This window comes from Notolepis coatsorum (assembly GCF_963971535.1).
Source record: "Notolepis coatsorum genome assembly, chromosome: 14".
Lineage (NCBI taxonomy): Eukaryota > Metazoa > Chordata > Actinopteri > Aulopiformes > Paralepididae > Notolepis > Notolepis coatsorum.
Window position 1 is genome coordinate 109,102,521 of NC_140178.1, and position 18,227 is coordinate 109,120,747.

The 18,227-nt window shown below is 44.3% G+C and overlaps 1 protein-coding gene across 4 annotated transcripts in view; it reads right to left on the reverse strand.

Annotated features, from left to right (window-relative positions):
* The window catches only part of tom1 (target of myb1 membrane trafficking protein), a 59,401-nt gene extending 41,817 nt beyond the window's left edge, over positions 1 to 17,584 (reverse strand). For all 4 annotated transcript variants that reach the window (XM_084329935.1, XM_084329933.1, XM_084329934.1 and 1 more), the window contains exons 1-4: positions 17,463 to 17,584; positions 13,412 to 13,496; positions 13,224 to 13,302; positions 471 to 620 (exon numbers count right to left, since the gene is read on the reverse strand). In XM_084329935.1, coding sequence (XP_084186061.1) covers positions 471 to 620; positions 13,224 to 13,302; positions 13,412 to 13,496; positions 17,463 to 17,517 — 369 coding nt within the window. In that variant the 5' untranslated portion in view covers positions 17,518 to 17,584. The remainder of the gene's footprint in view (positions 1 to 470; positions 621 to 13,223; positions 13,303 to 13,411; positions 13,497 to 17,462) is intronic.
* Positions 17,585 to 18,227: the final 643 nt, after the last annotated feature.

Consider the following 18,227-nt stretch of genomic DNA (forward strand, 5'->3'; position numbering starts at 1 on the left):
AATACTGTATATTTGAATAATATGAGTCTATACATTTGAGTATAACGAGATAACCTGTATGTGCAGCAGGACCCACCTGTATGATGCTGAGCACCCTGTGGTGCAGCAGGACCCACCTGTATGATGCTGAGCACCCTGTGGTGCAGCAGGACCCACCTGTATGATGCTGAGCACCCTGTGGTGCAGCAGGACCCACCTGTATGATGCTGAGCACCCTGTGGTGCAGCAGGACCCACCTGTATGATGCTGAGCACCCTGTGGTGCAGCAGGACCCACCTGTATGATGCTGAGCACCCTGTGGTGCAGCAGGACCCACCTGTATGATGCTGAGCACCCTGTGGTGCAGCAGGACCCACCTGTATGATGCTGAGCACCCTGTGGTGCAGCAGGACCCACCTGTATGATGCTGAGCACCCTGTGGTGCAGGACCCACCTGTATGATGCTGAGCACCCTGTGGTGCAGGACCCACCTGTATGATGCTGAGCACTCGGTCGTGCAGGACCAGAGGAGGGTTATTCTTGGGTATGATCGTCCGCACCAGAACCCCCTCCACGAACTCCCGGGTCGAAACCAGAGTGTGGAACCTGTGGCCACAGTTCTTCACACACGCTTCCAGAACCTGTGAAGGAGACGAGGTGGAACGTGGTGAGGAGGACAAAACGCCGGGACGGCCCCAGGGAGCCTCGGCCCTGAGACAAGAAGCCTGGCCCCCCTCGTGTGTTCGAGACCCCGGCCCGCTACATCGACTGTGGGCACAACGGTTGATTTCATCAGAGAGAGAGCTCTGGGTAGTGAAATATGTAGATAAAAACGGTGTTTGAATAGAAGCAATAGAGATCCTCAGAGCCCGCCTCCTCCTATGTAACTGTAACCTCCTCCTATGTAACTGTAACCTCCTCCTATGTAACTGTAACCTCCTCCTGTGTAACTGTCACCTGCAGCTAGGCTACTAACTAGAACCACGAGGAGAGACCACATCAGTCCAGTGTTAGCTACTCTGCAGCTAGGCTACTAACTAGAACCAAGAGGAGAGACCACATCAGTCCAGTGTTAGCTACTCTGCAGCTAGGCTACTAACTAGAACCAAGAGGAGAGACCACATCAGTCCAGTGTTAGCTACTCTGCAGCTAGGCTACTAACTAGAACCAAGAGGAGAGACCACATCAGTCCAGTGTTAGCTACTCTGCAGCTAGGCTACTAACTAGAACCAAGAGGAGAGACCACATCAGTCCAGTGTTAGCTACTCTGCAGCTAGGCTACTAACTAGAACCAAGAGGAGAGACCACATCAGTCCAGTGTTAGCTACTCTGCAGCTAGGCTACTAACTAGAACCACGAGGAGAGACCACATCAGTCCAGTGTTAGCTACTCTGCAGCTAGGCTACTAACTAGAACCACGAGGAGAGACCACATCAGTCCAGTGTTAGCTACTCTGCAGCTAGGCTACTAACTAGAACCACGAGGAGAGAGAACATCAGTCCAGTGTTAGCTACTCTGCAGCTAGGCTACTAACTAGAACCAAGAGGAGAGACCACATCAGTCCAGTGTTAGCTACTCTGCAGCTAGGCTACTAACTAGAACCAAGAGGAGAGACCACATCAGTCCAGTGTTAGCTACTCTGCAGCTAGGCTACTAACTAGAACCACGAGGAGAGACCACATCAGTCCAGTGTTAGCTACTCTGCAGCTAGGCTACTAACTAGAACCACGAGGAGAGACCACATCAGTCCAGTGTTAGCTACTCTGCAGCTAGGCTACTAACTAGAACCACGAGGAGAGACCACATCAGTCCAGTGTTAGCTACTCTGCAGCTAGGCTACTAACTAGAACCAAGAGGAGAGACCACATCAGTCCAGTGTTAGCTACTCTGCAGCTAGGCTACTAACTAGAACCAAGAGGAGAGACCACATCAGTCCAGTGTTAGCTACTCTGCAGCTAGGCTACTAACTAGAACCAAGAGGAGAGACCACATCAGTCCAGTGTTAGCTACTCTGCAGCTAGGCTACTAACTAGAACCAAGAGGAGAGAGCACATCAGTCCAGTGTTAGCTACTCTGCAGCTAGGCTACTAACTAGAACCACGAGGAGAGACCACATCAGTCCAGTGTTAGCTACTCTGCAGCTAGGCTACTAACTAGAACCAAGAGGAGAGACCACATCAATCCAGTGTTAGCTACTCTGCAGCTAGGCTACTAACTAGAACCAAGAGGAGAGACCACATCAGTCCAGTGTTAGCTACTCTGCAGCTAGGCTACTAACTAGAACCACGAGGAGAGACCACATCAGTCCAGTGTTAGCTACTCTGCAGCTAGGCTACTAACTAGAACCAAGAGGAGAGACCACATCAGTCCAGTGTTAGCTACTCTGCAGCTAGGCTACTAACTAGAACCACGAGGAGAGACCACATCAGTCCAGTGTTAGCTACTCTGCAGATAGGCTACCGACTAGAACCAAGAGGAGAGACCACATCAGTCCAGTGTTAGCTACTCTGCAGCTAGGCTACTGAATAGAACCACGAGGAGAGACCACATCAGTCCAGTGTTAGCTACTCTGCAGCTAGGCTATTAACTAGAACCAAGAGGAGAGACCACATCAGTCCAGTGTTAGCTACTCTGCAGCTAGGCTACTAACTAGAACCACGAGGAGAGACCACATCAGTCCAGTGTTAGCTACTCTGCAGCTAGGCTACTAACTAGAACCACGAGGAGAGACCACATCAGTCCAGTGTTAGCTACTCTGCAGCTAGGCTACTGACTAGAACCAAGAGGAGAGAGCACATCAGTCCAGTGTTAGCTACTCTGCTGCTAGGCTACTAACTAGAACCGAGAGGAGAGAGCACATCAGTCCAGTGTTAGCTACTCTGCAGCTAGGCTACTAACTAGAACCGAGAGGAGAGAGCACATCAGTCCAGTGTTAGCTACTCTGCAGCTAGGCTACTAACTAGAACCGAGAGGAGAGAGCACATCAGTCCAGTGTTAGCTACTCTGCAGCTAGGCTACTAACTAGAACCACGAGGAGACCACATCAGTCCAGTGTTAGCTACTCTGCAGCTAGGCTACTGACTAGAACCAAGAGGAGAGACCACATCAGTCCAGTGTTAGCTACTCTGCAGCTAGGCTACTAACTAGAACCAAGAGGAGAGACCACATCAGTCCAGTGTTAGCTACTCTGCAGCTAGGCTACTGACTAGAACCAAGAGGAGAGACCACATCAGTCCAGTGTTAGCTACTCTGCAGCTAGGCTACTAACTAGAAACAAGAGGAAAGACCACATCAGTCCAGTGTTAGCTACTCTGCAGCTAGGCTACTAACTAGAACCACGAGGAGAGACCACATCAGTCCAGTGTTAGCTACTCTGCAGCTAGGCTACTAACTAGAACCACGAGGAGAGACCACATCAGTCCAGTGTTAGCTACTCTGCAGCTAGGCTACTAACTAGAACCACGAGGAGAGACCACATCAGTCCAGTGTTAGCTACTCTGCAGCTAGGCTACCGACTAGAACCAAGAGGAGAGACCACATCAGTCCAGTGTTAGCTACTCTGCAGCTAGGCTACTAACTAGAACCAAGAGGAGAGACCACATCAGTCCAGTGTTAGCTACTCTGCAGCTAGGCTACTGACTAGAACCACGAGGAGAGACCACATCAGTCCAGTGTTAGCTACTCTGCAGCTAGGCTACTAACTAGAACCACGAGGAGAGACCACATCAGTCCAGTGTTAGCTACTCTGCAGCTAGGCTACTAACTAGAACCACGAGGAGAGACCACATCAGTCCAGTGTTAGCTACTCTGCAGCTAGGCTACTAACTAGAACCAAGAGGAGAGACCACATCAGTCCAGTGTTAGCTACTCTGCAGCTAGGCGACTAACTAGAACCACGAGGAGAGACCACATCAGTCCAGTGTTAGCTACTCTGCAGCTAGGCTACTGACTAGAACCAAGAGGAGAGACCACATTAGTCCAGTGTTAGCTACTCTGCAGCTAGGCTACTAACTAGAACCACGAGGAGAGACCACATCAGTCCAGTGTTAGCTACTCTGCAGCTAGGCTACTAACTAGAACCATGAGGAGAGACCACATCAGTCCAGTGTTAGCTACTCTGCAGCTAGGCTACCGACTAGAACCAAGAGGAGAGACCACATCAGTCCAGTGTTAGCTACTCTGCAGCTAGGCTACTAACTAGAACCACGAGGAGAGACCACATCAGTCCAGTGTTAGCTACTCTGCAGCTAGGCTACTAACTAGAACCAAGAGGAGAGACCACATCAGTACAGTGTTAGCTACTCTGCAGCTAGGCTACTAACTAGAACCAAGAGGAGAGACCACATCAGTCCAGTGTTAGCTACTCTGCAGCTAGGCTACTGACTAGAACCAAGAGGAGAGACCACATCAGTCCAGTGTTAGCTACTCTGCAGCTAGGCTACTAACTAGAACCACGAGGAGAGACCACATCAGTCCAGTGTTAGCTACTCTGCAGCTAGGCTACTAACTGGAACCACGAGGAGAGACCACATCAGTCCAGTGTTAGCTACTCTGCAGCTAGGCTACTAACTAGAACCAAGAGGAGAGACCACATCAGTCCAGTGTTAGCTACTCTGCAGCTAGGCTACTGACTAGAACCAAGAGGAGAGACCACATCAGTCCAGTGTTAGCTACTCTGCAGCTAGGCTATTAACTAGAACCGAAAAGAAAGACCACATTAGTCCAGTGTTAGCTACTCTGCAGCTAGGCTACTAACTAGAACCAAGAGGAGAGACCACATCAGTCCAGTGTTAGCTACTCTGCAGCTAGGCTACTAACTAGAACCACGAGGAGAGACCACATCAGTCCAGTGTTAGCTACTCTGCAGCTAGGCTACTAACTAGAACCACGAGGAGAGACCACATCAGTCCAGTGTTAGCTACTCTGCAGCTAGGCTACTAACTAGAACCAAGAGGAGAGACCACATCAGTCCAGTGTTAGCTACTCTGCAGCTAGGCTATTAACTAGAACCAAGAGGAGAGACCACATCAGTCCAGTGTTAGCTACTCTGCAGCTAGGCTACTAACTAGAACCAAGAGGAGAGACCACATCAGTCCAGTGTTAGCTACTCTGCAGCTAGGCTACTGACTAGAACCAAGAGGAGAGACCACATCAGTCCAGTGTTAGCTACTCTGCAGCTAGGCTACTGACTAGAACCAAGAGGAGAGACCACATCAGTCCAGTGTTAGCTACTCTGCAGCTAGGCTATTAACTAGAACCGAAAAGAAAGACCACATTAGTCCAGTGTTAGCTACTCTGCAGCTAGGCTACTAACTAGAACCAAGAGGAGAGACCACATCAGTCCAGTGTTAGCTACTCTGCAGCTAGGCTACTAACTAGAACCACGAGGAGAGACCACATCAGTCCAGTGTTAGCTACTCTGCAGCTAGGCTACTAACTAGAACCAAGAGGAGAGACCACATAAGTCCAGTGTTAGCTACTCTGCAGCTAGGCTACTAACTAGAACCAAGAGGAGAGACCACATCAGTCCAGTGTTAGCTACTCTGCAGCTAGGCTACTAACTAGAACCAAGAGGAGAGACCACATCAGTCCAGTGTTAGCTACTCTGCAGCTAGGCTACTAACTAGAACCAAGAGGAGAGACCACATCAGTCCAGTGTTAGCTACTCTGCAGCTAGGCTACTAACTAGAACCAAGAGGAGAGACCACATCAGTCCAGTGTTAGCTACTCTGCAGCTAGGCTACTAACTAGAACCACGAGGAGAGACCACATCAGTCCAGTGTTAGCTACTCTGCAGCTAGGCTACTAACTAGAACCAAGAGGAGAGACCACATCAGTACAGTGTTAGCTACTCTGCAGCTAGGCTACTAACTAGAACCAAGAGGAGAGACCACATCAGTCCAGTGTTAGCTACTCTGCAGCTAGGCTACTGACTAGAACCAAGAGGAGAGACCACATCAGTCCAGTGTTAGCTACTCTGCAGCTAGGCTACTAACTAGAACCACGAGGAGAGACCACATCAGTCCAGTGTTAGCTACTCTGCAGCTAGGCTACTAACTAGAACCACGAGGAGAGACCACATCAGTCCAGTGTTAGCTACTCTGCAGCTAGGCTACTAACTAGAACCAAGAGGAGAGACCACATCAGTCCAGTGTTAGCTACTCTGCAGCTAGGCTACTGACTAGAACCAAGAGGAGAGACCACATCAGTCCAGTGTTAGCTACTCTGCAGCTAGGCTATTAACTAGAACCGAAAAGAAAGACCACATTAGTCCAGTGTTAGCTACTCTGCAGCTAGGCTACTAACTAGAACCAAGAGGAGAGACCACATCAGTCCAGTGTTAGCTACTCTGCAGCTAGGCTACTAACTAGAACCACGAGGAGAGACCACATCAGTCCAGTGTTAGCTACTCTGCAGCTAGGCTACTAACTAGAACCACGAGGAGAGACCACATCAGTCCAGTGTTAGCTACTCTGCAGCTAGGCTACTAACTAGAACCAAGAGGAGAGACCACATCAGTCCAGTGTTAGCTACTCTGCAGCTAGGCTATTAACTAGAACCAAGAGGAGAGACCACATCAGTCCAGTGTTAGCTACTCTGCAGCTAGGCTACTAACTAGAACCAAGAGGAGAGACCACATCAGTCCAGTGTTAGCTACTCTGCAGCTAGGCTACTGACTAGAACCAAGAGGAGAGACCACATCAGTCCAGTGTTAGCTACTCTGCAGCTAGGCTACTGACTAGAACCAAGAGGAGAGACCACATCAGTCCAGTGTTAGCTACTCTGCAGCTAGGCTATTAACTAGAACCGAAAAGAAAGACCACATTAGTCCAGTGTTAGCTACTCTGCAGCTAGGCTACTAACTAGAACCAAGAGGAGAGACCACATCAGTCCAGTGTTAGCTACTCTGCAGCTAGGCTACTAACTAGAACCACAAGGAGAGACCACATCAGTCCAGTGTTAGCTACTCTGCAGCTAGGCTACTAACTAGAACCAAGAGGAGAGACCACATAAGTCCAGTGTTAGCTACTCTGCAGCTAGGCTACTAACTAGAACCAAGAGGAGAGACCACATCAGTCCAGTGTTAGCTACTCTGCAGCTAGGCTACTAACTAGAACCAAGAGGAGAGACCACATCAGTCCAGTGTTAGCTACTCTGCAGCTAGGCTACTAACTAGAACCAAGAGGAGAGACCACATCAGTCCAGTGTTAGCTACTCTGCAGCTAGGCTACTAACTAGAACCAAGAGGAGAGACCACATCAGTCCAGTGTTAGCTACTCTGCAGCTAGGCTACTGACTAGAACCACGAGGAGAGACCACATCAGTCCAGTGTTAGCTACTCTGCAGCTAGGCTACTAACTAGAACCAAGAGGAGAGACCACATCAGTCCAGTGTTAGCTACTCTGCAGCTAGGCTACTAACTAGAACCACGAGGAGAGACCACATCAGTCCAGTGTTAGCTACTCTGCAGCTAGGCTACTAACTAGAACCAAGAGGAGAGACCACATAAGTCCAGTGTTAGCTACTCTGCAGCTAGGCTACTAACTAGAACCAAGAGGAGAGAGCACATCAGTCCAGTGTTAGCTACTCTGCAGCTAGGCTATTAACTAGAACCAAAAAGAAAAACCACATTAGTCCAGTGTTAGCTACTCTGCACTGGCTTCTGGTAACAATTACAATTGATTTCAAGTTCCTCCTCCTTATATACAAAGCACTAAATGGAACAGGACCAAGCTACATTGACAATTATCTTGTGAACTATGTGGCCCCTAGAATATTACAATCATCTACTACTGGTCTATTGAAGGTTCCCAGCAACAGCAAATAGAAAATCAGGGATGAAGCTGTTGCTAATTATGCACCAAAGCTATGGAACACCCTGCCTATGGACATTAGGGAGGCTAGATCACGAAATATTTTCAAAAGTAAGCTAAAAACTTACATCTTCACCTTTGCCTTTTAACACTTTGAGTGCCAGCCACGACAATTGTCGTCTCATCAGACCCCCCATTGAGTGCCGACGACGTGAAATGTCGTTTGTTTGCCGTATTTTTTCTTATTGGTGAATCGAGCCTCGGGTTAGTGCTGCAGAGTCTCTCTGAGCTCAATTGGGAAGATACCGCCCCCTATCGTCTCTCCCTGTGTAACTGCACCCCATCAGTTCTGACTGATGCAGGGGGAGTGGTCAGTTTCCTCATTTTATTTTTCCCTCAAGGCATCTGAAGGATCGATTGTGCTCGTCGGCCCGGAAAACCAGTGGATTATGTATTTACAGTATCAACACTGTAATCAATACGCGTGATCGATATTTGGAATGGCGATCAGGAATTGGAATAATCTTTTTGGATAACATCTGATCTCAGGTAAGGAATCTATATTACCAGTCTTAGGATAATCAGACCTGTTTTCACGGAGATATAAGCGTTTGCCCTATGTGTGTATGTGGCTCTGTGGCTGTGATCGCTGATGAGGAAATGAGAATCGATTTTTCAGCCTGCCTCTATAGCGTGCATAAGTACACATATACTATCGATAATCTAGCGTTTATTTGAAAACGATTCATAAATAGGCCAAAGAATTACAACGTTTTTGTGTATTCTAGAATATTCCAGTAAATGCCTTTTATCACGGAATCTTTATATTTTCCTTGAAAACGAGGGCTTTTCAAAATGCTATAAAACAAAAATGAACCGATAAGAAAACAATCCGTTTCGACAATGTTGACTGCAAACAAGTCATTGATAAACGACAGGCAGATTAGACACAGCCATAATTTAAAACATAGATTATGCGTTTTTAACGCTATCATTGAAGTGGATGCTGGCACTCAACAGGGTTTTCAATGTTAAATGGCCGGCACTGAAATTGTTAATGCACTCTGCCACTTAAGACTCATTACATCCACACTGTGATTATTGTGCTGTAAATTAGAGCTTTTTTATTGACGTTTTCTATTCTGTCTATTTTATGCTAATTGTATGTCTACTCTATTTTAACTGCTGTGAAGCACTTTGGGCAGCAATAGACCTGTCGCTAAACCACGCCCCAAAATAGAATTTGTCCAATCATATCACAGCAAAATTCCTCGCTGCAGAAACCTCGGTCAACTAGGTTTGTAGGCTGTATCAAACCAGACGGCTTTGATCGAAACCACTGTCAAGAGTTCACTTTTATGTTATTATCTACATAATATCCGATGGTGAAACGCTGTGCGTGGGGTACCTGTAATTCGGACACCAGGTACCCTGAAAGACTGGATGGAGGAGTATATTTCATACCTTTTCCGAAGCCCAAACGAAAACTAGAGAAGTGCAAGCGGTGGATTATGTTGTGTCGTCGACCACATACACAACTGAATGTGAAGACCATTACCAAGGACACTTATGTTTGCTCAAAGGTAAGGTCAATTCATAAAGACATAATATTTGACGGCATGTATTAGAAACGTAGACCAAACTATTAGTTTGCTAACGTTTGACTTTGACTGCGAACTAGCTATCGTATATCCAGCCCAGTTAGCTAACGTTAGTAGCTAGCTAACGTTAGCTGCCAACATGTAACGATACCGCAGATATTTCTGCATCATAAGGTTAGCTTTCTGCATCATAACGTGAGCCTTCTGTATCATAAGGTTAGCTTTCTGCATCATAAGGTTAGCTTTCTGCATCATAACGTTAGCCTTCTGTATCATAAGGTTAGCTTTCTGCATCATAACGTGAGCCTTCTGTATCATAAGGTTAGCTTTCTGCATCATAACGTTAGCTTATACTCTGGACTGGATTGATAGCAGGGCTAGTACTAGTAGAGCCAGCTAGTGGTAAATAAAGGTTATACACAGAACCTACCCTGGTAAATAAAGGTTATACACAGAACCTACCCTGGTAAATAAAGGTTATACACAGAACCTACCCTGGTAAATAAAGGTTATATACAGAACCTACCCTGGTAAATAAAGGTTATACACAACCTACCCTGGTAAATAAAGGTTATGAACAGAACCTACCCTGGTAAATAAAGGTTATAAACAGAACCTACCCTGGTAAATAAAGGTTATAAACAGAACCTACCCTGGTAAATAAAGGTTATATACAGAACCTACCCTGGTAAATAAAGGTTATACACAACCTACCCTGGTAAATAAAGGTTATGAACAGAACCTACCCTGGTAAATAAAGGTTATAAACAGAACCTACCCTGGTAAATAAAGGTTATACACAGAACCTACCCTGGTAAATAAAGGTTATAAACAGAACCTACCCTGGTAAATAAAGGTTATACACAGAACCTACCCTGGTAAATAAAGGTTATACACAGAACCTACCCTGGTAAATAAAAGTTATATACAGAACCATAACCTAGCCCCAACCATAACCATAAGCTAACCCTGACCATACTCTAAAGCTGACTGTAGCCACTAGGTTTATTCCAAAAGGCCACAGATGAGTGTGAGTGTATCAACCGGTTTGTAGGAATCAATAAAATCCACTTTGAGCTGCATTTTATGTATGAAAGATGCTCCATAAATGAACTATTATTATTATCTGTCTATGCTTAGCTAATACTCAGCTTTTTGTGTTTTTTTCACAGAATGAGGTGTGCTGGAGATGTTACTGCCCTCACAGACACGACACAGGTCAACCCAAGACAGGAAATGAGTGACAATGAAAGAGGTCTGATTTATGTTTTTGGACTAAAGTGAGCATCATGGAATGTGTGCAGCTTTACAATCATGTCATTGATGAACTGAATAATATCCCTCTCCTCATTCACTTCTCCCCCTCATCCCTCTCTCCTCATTCACCTCTCCCCCCCATCCCTCTCCCCTTATCCATCACCCCTCTCTCCTTATCCATCACCCCTCTCTCCTCCCCTCTTACTCCAGATGAGGAGTGCCGGCCTGTGGATCAGGCTCCGCGGAAGGTGGACATTACTAGAAAGCTAAAGAATGCTTAAATAGGAATGTTAGAGGTTCTAGAAGGTTCTACTATGACATCATCACCAACGTTCCAGAATGATCGGGCAGCACTAAGGTTCTAGAATGTACTGCCATGACATCACACACATTCCAGAATGTTCGGGCGGCACTAATTTTCTAGAATGTTCCTAACAATAGGTCCGTGGGTGAATTATGTACCATTACAATCACTACAGTACTGTATTAAGTTTCAAAAGTAAAATTACAGTACATATTCTATAGGCATCTACTACTTAATCTTCATCAACAGTTGCTGATATTGCAAATGTCAACAGACCAGGCTATTAATCCATAATGGAGGTACTAGAAGAAAGGGTAACCAAAATCAACATGTTTCTCCTTCCAAGGGTCATCAATAAGCACAGCAAATGTTGTGACTATGACTAACGGGTCAGGAGATTGACAATGTGCATCCAGCGATAACATTTTAATTCGATTTGTGAACTATGGGTCTGGGGTTGGGACAAAATCAATTTTAAGCCTCGTCACAGCATTCATTTGGCTACAAGAATATAATGGTAAATTACCATAGATGTATCACAACAACACAGAATATTGTTCGCTATTCCAGTTTATATCGTACACCCATTTGTGTAACTGTAAATCCATGTATATTTATTGTATATATTAAAAATAGTGGCTATTTATGTACACTTTAGTTGTGGGTTTTCTTTTCTAATCAGAGTGATCTATCTTGAGAATGTGTTGTATATGCATTTATTTATATTTATATTAAATATAACTTATACTTAGTGTTATAAGAAAAGTTATAAGAAAAAGAAAATGTCCTGTACCCATATACTGTGATTTACAGGTATTTTGGTAAATGGCTGTATTTATATAGCGCTTATATCCAAAGCGCTTTACAATTTGTTTCTCACATCTTACCCATTCACTCACACATTCACACACCGACGGTGGAGGCAACCATGCAAGGTGCCAACCTGCTCATCAGTGTCTTGCTCAAGGACACTCACGACACGCTGCCCGGGAGGAGCGAGAATCAAACCGGGAACCTCCGGATTACCAGACAACTGCTCTACTCCCAAGCCACTGTCGCCCCCTATTAGGTCTATTTTATTATTAGGTATTTTTACTTTGGTCTCTATCACTATACATTTTGTAATCAATCATTTGACCTGATGTACACTAGAATGTGCAGCATACCATTCTCTGACGTCTCACCCCTTTATGGAGGAGGATTGTTGGCAAGTGACAGCTCTCACTTTTTTCCTCATTCTAGTGACTAGTGACACAACTGTCGGGTCTAGCTCGTATACTGCATTGGCCCACTAGCCTTAAACTAAATGTATCAGCAATAGTAGTAATCATGGATTATCGTCATAGTTCTTGTAATCTTCAATCAAGTCAACTGTAAGTAATGCTTGAGACGGTATCTATAGCTAATGCTTGCATCACCATGGAGGTCTAAGGTAAAAATGTGTATCTCATGAACGTACTTTTCAACTGCATATTGTAACCCTCTCTGTCTGCTTCTAGATGAAATATTTGTGTTATCTTTAAAAAACAGGTCTATTACCTGCTGTGGTAAATCTCCCGCTGCCTAGCCCCTTTCGTGACTGTGAAGCAAGACTTGCATCACAGTCAGGAAAGGGGCTGCCTGCGGCCATCGTCAACGAGTCATTCACGGTCGGCTTTGCTTGTCCCGAGTTTTCAAAGGGGGCGTGGTTTAGCGACAGGTCTATTCTTGTATGAAAGGTAGGGATGGGTACCGAACCGAATTAAGGGTACCAACCGAATCACATCGGTACTACAGGGTACAGATTCACATGAGATCCGCTGGTGCCACATTTCGGTACTGTAGAAAGTCCGATGACGTCAACGTTTAGTTTAGCGCGAAACGAAACCTATGAAGTGTGCCGCATATTCACGTCACCGTTCACGCGCACAACACACGCTTACCTAGGATTTGACTTGATTCAACAACAAAGAAGTCGGGGCGATGGCAAGCCGAAAACGGTCGCAAGTGTTGTTACACTTTACAAAGCTAGATGCAGACAACGCTTGCTGCAATATTATATATTATATACAGTATATATTTACAAATTGTTCTAAGTAAATAATGATAATAAATTATTTGAAGTTTTGAATATTTTTTTTTACAACTGAGGCAGGTAGATTACATTTTAGAGACTAAAGTACCAAAAAAATTTACCATTGGGTACCGGTATCGGTTCAAATGTGAAAGGTACCCAACCCTAATGAAAGGTGCTATACAATAATGTGTATTATTGTTGTTAACACTTACAGTCAGCGCCAGCATAACCTCTCTGAAGTTTTTGTTTCCCACAATCCTCTTCTTCACCGCTCTGACTGCGTCTTTCGGCCTGTAACCAGAGAAGGGCTTTTAAAAAAAACAATACAACAAAACCACCAGCGCTCACAACGAGTCAACCTTTCAAATGGACTCAGCCCTATGTCAACAAGCACACACACCCCTCGTCTGTGGCGTTGACGATATCACAGATCTCCATGTTCAAACCCCAGTCTTCTGTCTGGAGACTGGAGCCGGTTGCACGCTCTGTGAAAAACAAGATAAAACAAGAGCACGAAATATGATATATATATTAAATATGATATATTATATATAATAATTATTATTATATTATTATTTATACATTATTATTATTATTATTATTAATAATACATGTTATTGCCATTTCAAAATGTATTTATTGACAAGGACAGGCTTCTATCAGCGTTGTTGCACCAGTAATGTTGTTTAGCCAGGTCTCGACTAGGAACATGCATTGCAAGTTTTTTTTCAGTTATTAGATCCTTGATTTAGAAAGATTTGTTGCCCAACAATCAGATTGATTGAATTGATTGATTTCTTTTTGTATTTTTTTTTTTTTTTAAACAAACACATAAACAAACATGACGACACAAGATAAGATATACAAGCATTAATTAACAGTGCACATCCAATGAAGTCACCATTTAGTTAAATGTCTTATACAGGATATACACCTAATACCTGCTATACCCTAATACCCTACACACATATGCTCTAGCTCGTACCCCCCCTCCCGGACCCCCCATTGGATAATCCATCCATTATCACTCGCTCCTAACCAGACACTACCATTATATGCTAGCTTTTATTCTCTCCACCACTTCTAACCACATTGTCATTTTGGATTCATTGAGACCCAAAATTCTTGCTGTAGATATTTCTTGATAAATCACATCGAGATATGTAAGAATCCAGACCTTCCGGCACATTATTTCCGGTTGGAACCATCGTGATGCTATCAGCTTTTTAGCCACTGTGATACCAGATAAAACCAATCTCTTTAGCTGTGGGGGTACTGCATACTAAAAAACATCATTCAGCAGTAATACAGAGGGGTGTACAGGTATATTCAGAGTTAAGAGATTTGATAATTGCTGGGTCACTTCTTTCCAGAATATCTTAACTGGTGGGCAGTCCCAGTACACGTGCATAAATGTCCCCTCGTCGCCATTTGTACATAAGGAGCATTTGGAGTCTTGTTTAAGACCCATTCTGTTCAGTCTTATTGGAGTCAAGTATGTCCTGTGAATATAGTTAAGATTGATTTGTTGATGGTCCGGGTTCCTTGATGCAAGTCGAACATTTGCCCAGGCTTCTTGCCAATCAAAATATTTTTCCAGGTCTGGTATATCACTCCTCCAGACTGAGTCTAGGTGGAGGGTTTCATACGAGGATGTTAGTAATTGATGATAAAAATCTGAAACAAAACCTCTCGATGTCTCTCTTTCATAGAAGAATTTGTGGTATCTGTGGTGTTCAATTGGTATCCTTAATGGAACACCGTGAGCCTTCAAACATAACAATAACTGTGCGTAAAAATAATATGTGGAATCGGTGAGATTACATTTTTTGTTTATTTCATCATAACTACAAAAACCCTGTTTGTTGAAAACATCTCCTAATGTGTGTATGCCTTGCTTTTCCAATCTAGGGAATCTTATAGGTCGTTTTCCAATCAAGAGTGCATTGCTATTGAATAAGGGAGTATGATTATGCCATTTATGTGGGTTAGAATTTTTTTTGTGTTTCACGCCATATCCGGATCGCATGAGTAATTATGGGGCCAAATTTCCATTCGCATTGCTTAATTGATAATTTGGTGTATACTATGTCCTTCAGTCTATGTGGGGCTACTATGTTTTCTTCTAATTTTCTCCAGGATACTAATGCTTGGGGATCAAACCATGTTGTCAGTGGTCTTAAAGTGTACGCCTTAAAATAGTGGAAAAAATCTGGAAATACCATACCACCGTCTGCTTTGTTTCTCTGTGCGGTGGATCTTTTTATACGTGGTGGTTTGTTATTCCAAATAATATTTGTATGTAGAGGAGTGTAATTTTTTCCAATAACCCTCTGGAGGGGGTAACGGTAGCATTGAGCTGAAGAAGTTGATTCTAGGAAGGACGTCCATCTTAACTATTGATACCCGTGCCTGTACTGAGTTTTTAAGTTTTGACCACCTGTCAAGGTCGTATTTGATTTTATTTTGGATTTTTATGTAATTGTGCTTCACCGTTTTGGCTTATGGTAGGGAATACTTCAACTCCCAAACATCTAAAGTGTTTTACCATCGGTATCTCTTCTGGGAGGGTTATTTTTTTTTTGCAGGGGCGTTAAGTGGAAGGAAAGCCGACTTCGGCCAATTTATCTTAAATCCCGATAAATCTCCAAAGTCCTCAATCAACTTGAGAAGATGAGGCAATGCGGTGTTGGGGTTTTGCATGAACAGTATTACGTTGTCCGCATATAAACTGATTTTATGTTGTGTGCCCTTGATTACGATTGGTTCTATGGATTGGGATTGTCTTATATATTGTGCTAAAGGCTCTAATGATAAATCGAATAGTCCGGGACTAAGAGGGCAACCCTGTCTAGAAGAGCGTGATACCGGAAAGATTTCGGAGGTGATTATACCTGTTGTAATCATGGCCGATGGGTCTTTGTATAATACTTTAATCATATCAATGAATCCTTTTCCTAACCCCATCCTTTCTAATACTGCCCATAGATACGACCATTCCAACCTGTCAAAAGCTTTCATTGCATCCAGGGACAGCATCGCCTTAGGTGTGGTGTCGTCGTTGTTAGCATCTAGTACGTGTAGTAATCGTCTTATGTTCTTATATCAGTGATCAAGCGACCTCTTATGAAGCCAGTTTGGTCTGGATGAACTAGAGACGTCATATGCTTTTGTAGTCTGATGGCTAATACCTTAGAGTACAGTTTGAATTGATTGATTGTTCGGTCGGATACAGTTCGGTCGGGGCGCCTGCTCAGCGAGGGTTGGATCTGAGGAGAGATAGTGTGGCCTCCCACACGCTACACTCTCCCCGGTGAGAACCTGCGCGGCCAGGTTGGCCTGCCCCAGGCTGCACATGCGTCGGAGGAAAGCATGTGACAGTCTCCGGTCTCCCGGACCAACAGTAGGGGAAAGTACGCAACAACCAGGAAGGGTGGGATGGGAGAAAAATCGGGAAAAAGGAGGGGAAGAAAGATAATCTAAAAAAAATATATATAATGAATGGACCTGAGCCGTGACGCACCGTGCACGTGATTGATTGATTGAAAAGTTTATTAACAGATTGCAGAATGGGTACAGTACAGTACAGCTCAATACACACAATTGTTAAGGGGATGCAGACCAGAGAAAGACTTTAGTCTTGTTTATATCAGGGTCCCCCATTTTCAATTCATCATAACATGACATACATGACATACAGATAGACAGTACTGCTACACCTACTGCTACTGGCTATTAACAGTGAAATGTGCCACAATAGTGTGTGTCTGTGAGCGTGATGAAGGTGTGCCTCCTATGTGTTTGTCATACAAATCATAATTTATTGCTGTCTGTAGGCATTCTCACAAATAAAATGTAGTAGGTCCACCTTTCCTTGAAGCAGAGCTTTGCTTTTAAATGCATCACAGCTGTTGGTTGTTATTCCACAAGAACTGTAAGATCTTATAGCTAATGCTTGTTGACTTCTCTGTGTTTAATCCGATCTACTGGTATTACAGTATTATATCAGTCATTTCATTTCACACAGAGGGGTTTAGTCTATAGTCTGGTATAGAAAATCTGGGTCACCAGGAAGTAGACAACTTTTCATCCCGCCCACATCAACGACCCATTGGTCCGCGCCATGACACCGAATCGAATCCCATCCAATCCATTTCAAGATTAGAGAAACGTAGGTCCCGCCCCATCATTGTTTAGCGGCGGCAGCAGCAGCGTCAATCAAGCAATAATCTATATTACACAGTCAACGTCGATAAATATAAATGTCACCGTCTCTTTCGTTTGTAACACACAACAAATAATAATAAAAACCTAAAGCTCGACTAATGCGTTGTTGCAATGAAAAGGCCCACGAATGCAGATCGACTGCAATGCGATGGTCACTCGCAATGAATTAAAGATTGCGTGTAGAGATACAATAACAATCTGAGATCAAATGCAACCGGCTTTACCTATTCGCTGGCCAACCGGCGTGCTGAACGGATTCCCGGTCAAAAATTCCATCATCTGTCCTGACTGACTGTTGTCACGCCGCTCCTCCACTTCTTCTCCCAGACAGACAGACAGACAGACAGCAACACGACAAACAAACTAGCACTAGTTGAAACACATGACGTCATCACCCGTTAAAGGGAAAGTACACCGCGCGCAGATCAGGCGGTTAGTCCTTTCAAATCCCATCAAAGCCAATAGGGTCCAGCTGCAGCGCCGGAGAATCCTCTCACGAACCTAGTACGAACCTACTTTCTATAGAAGCAGCTTGGAGGTGCGCTGTTTTAAGTGAGCGTGTGTTATTGGATTGATTGATTGATTGATTGATTGATTGATTGATTGAACATTTTATTAATGTCTGTCCGCCTTGTTTCGAACTGGTTATGCTTAAGCCCTCTTTCGAAGTCGCCCTCTTTCGAAGTCAGTTATGCTTAGAGTTTGGAATCAGGGCTAGTGGTCTGTCGCCCTGCTCTAAAGATAAACTCTAAGCATAACCGACTTCGAAAGAGGGCCTAAGCATAACCAGTTCGAAACAAGGCAGACATTAATAAAATGTTCAATCAATCAATCAATCATTCCAATAACACACGCTCACTTCATTCTTAGATGGCATGCACCTCCGAGTGACCTGCTGCCTGCTGGGGCAGCGGACTGAGAGCAGGGGACACAAACAGGCTGGACAAGCTGGTCAGGAAGGCCAGTAGCGTGGTTGGGGTGGAGCTGGA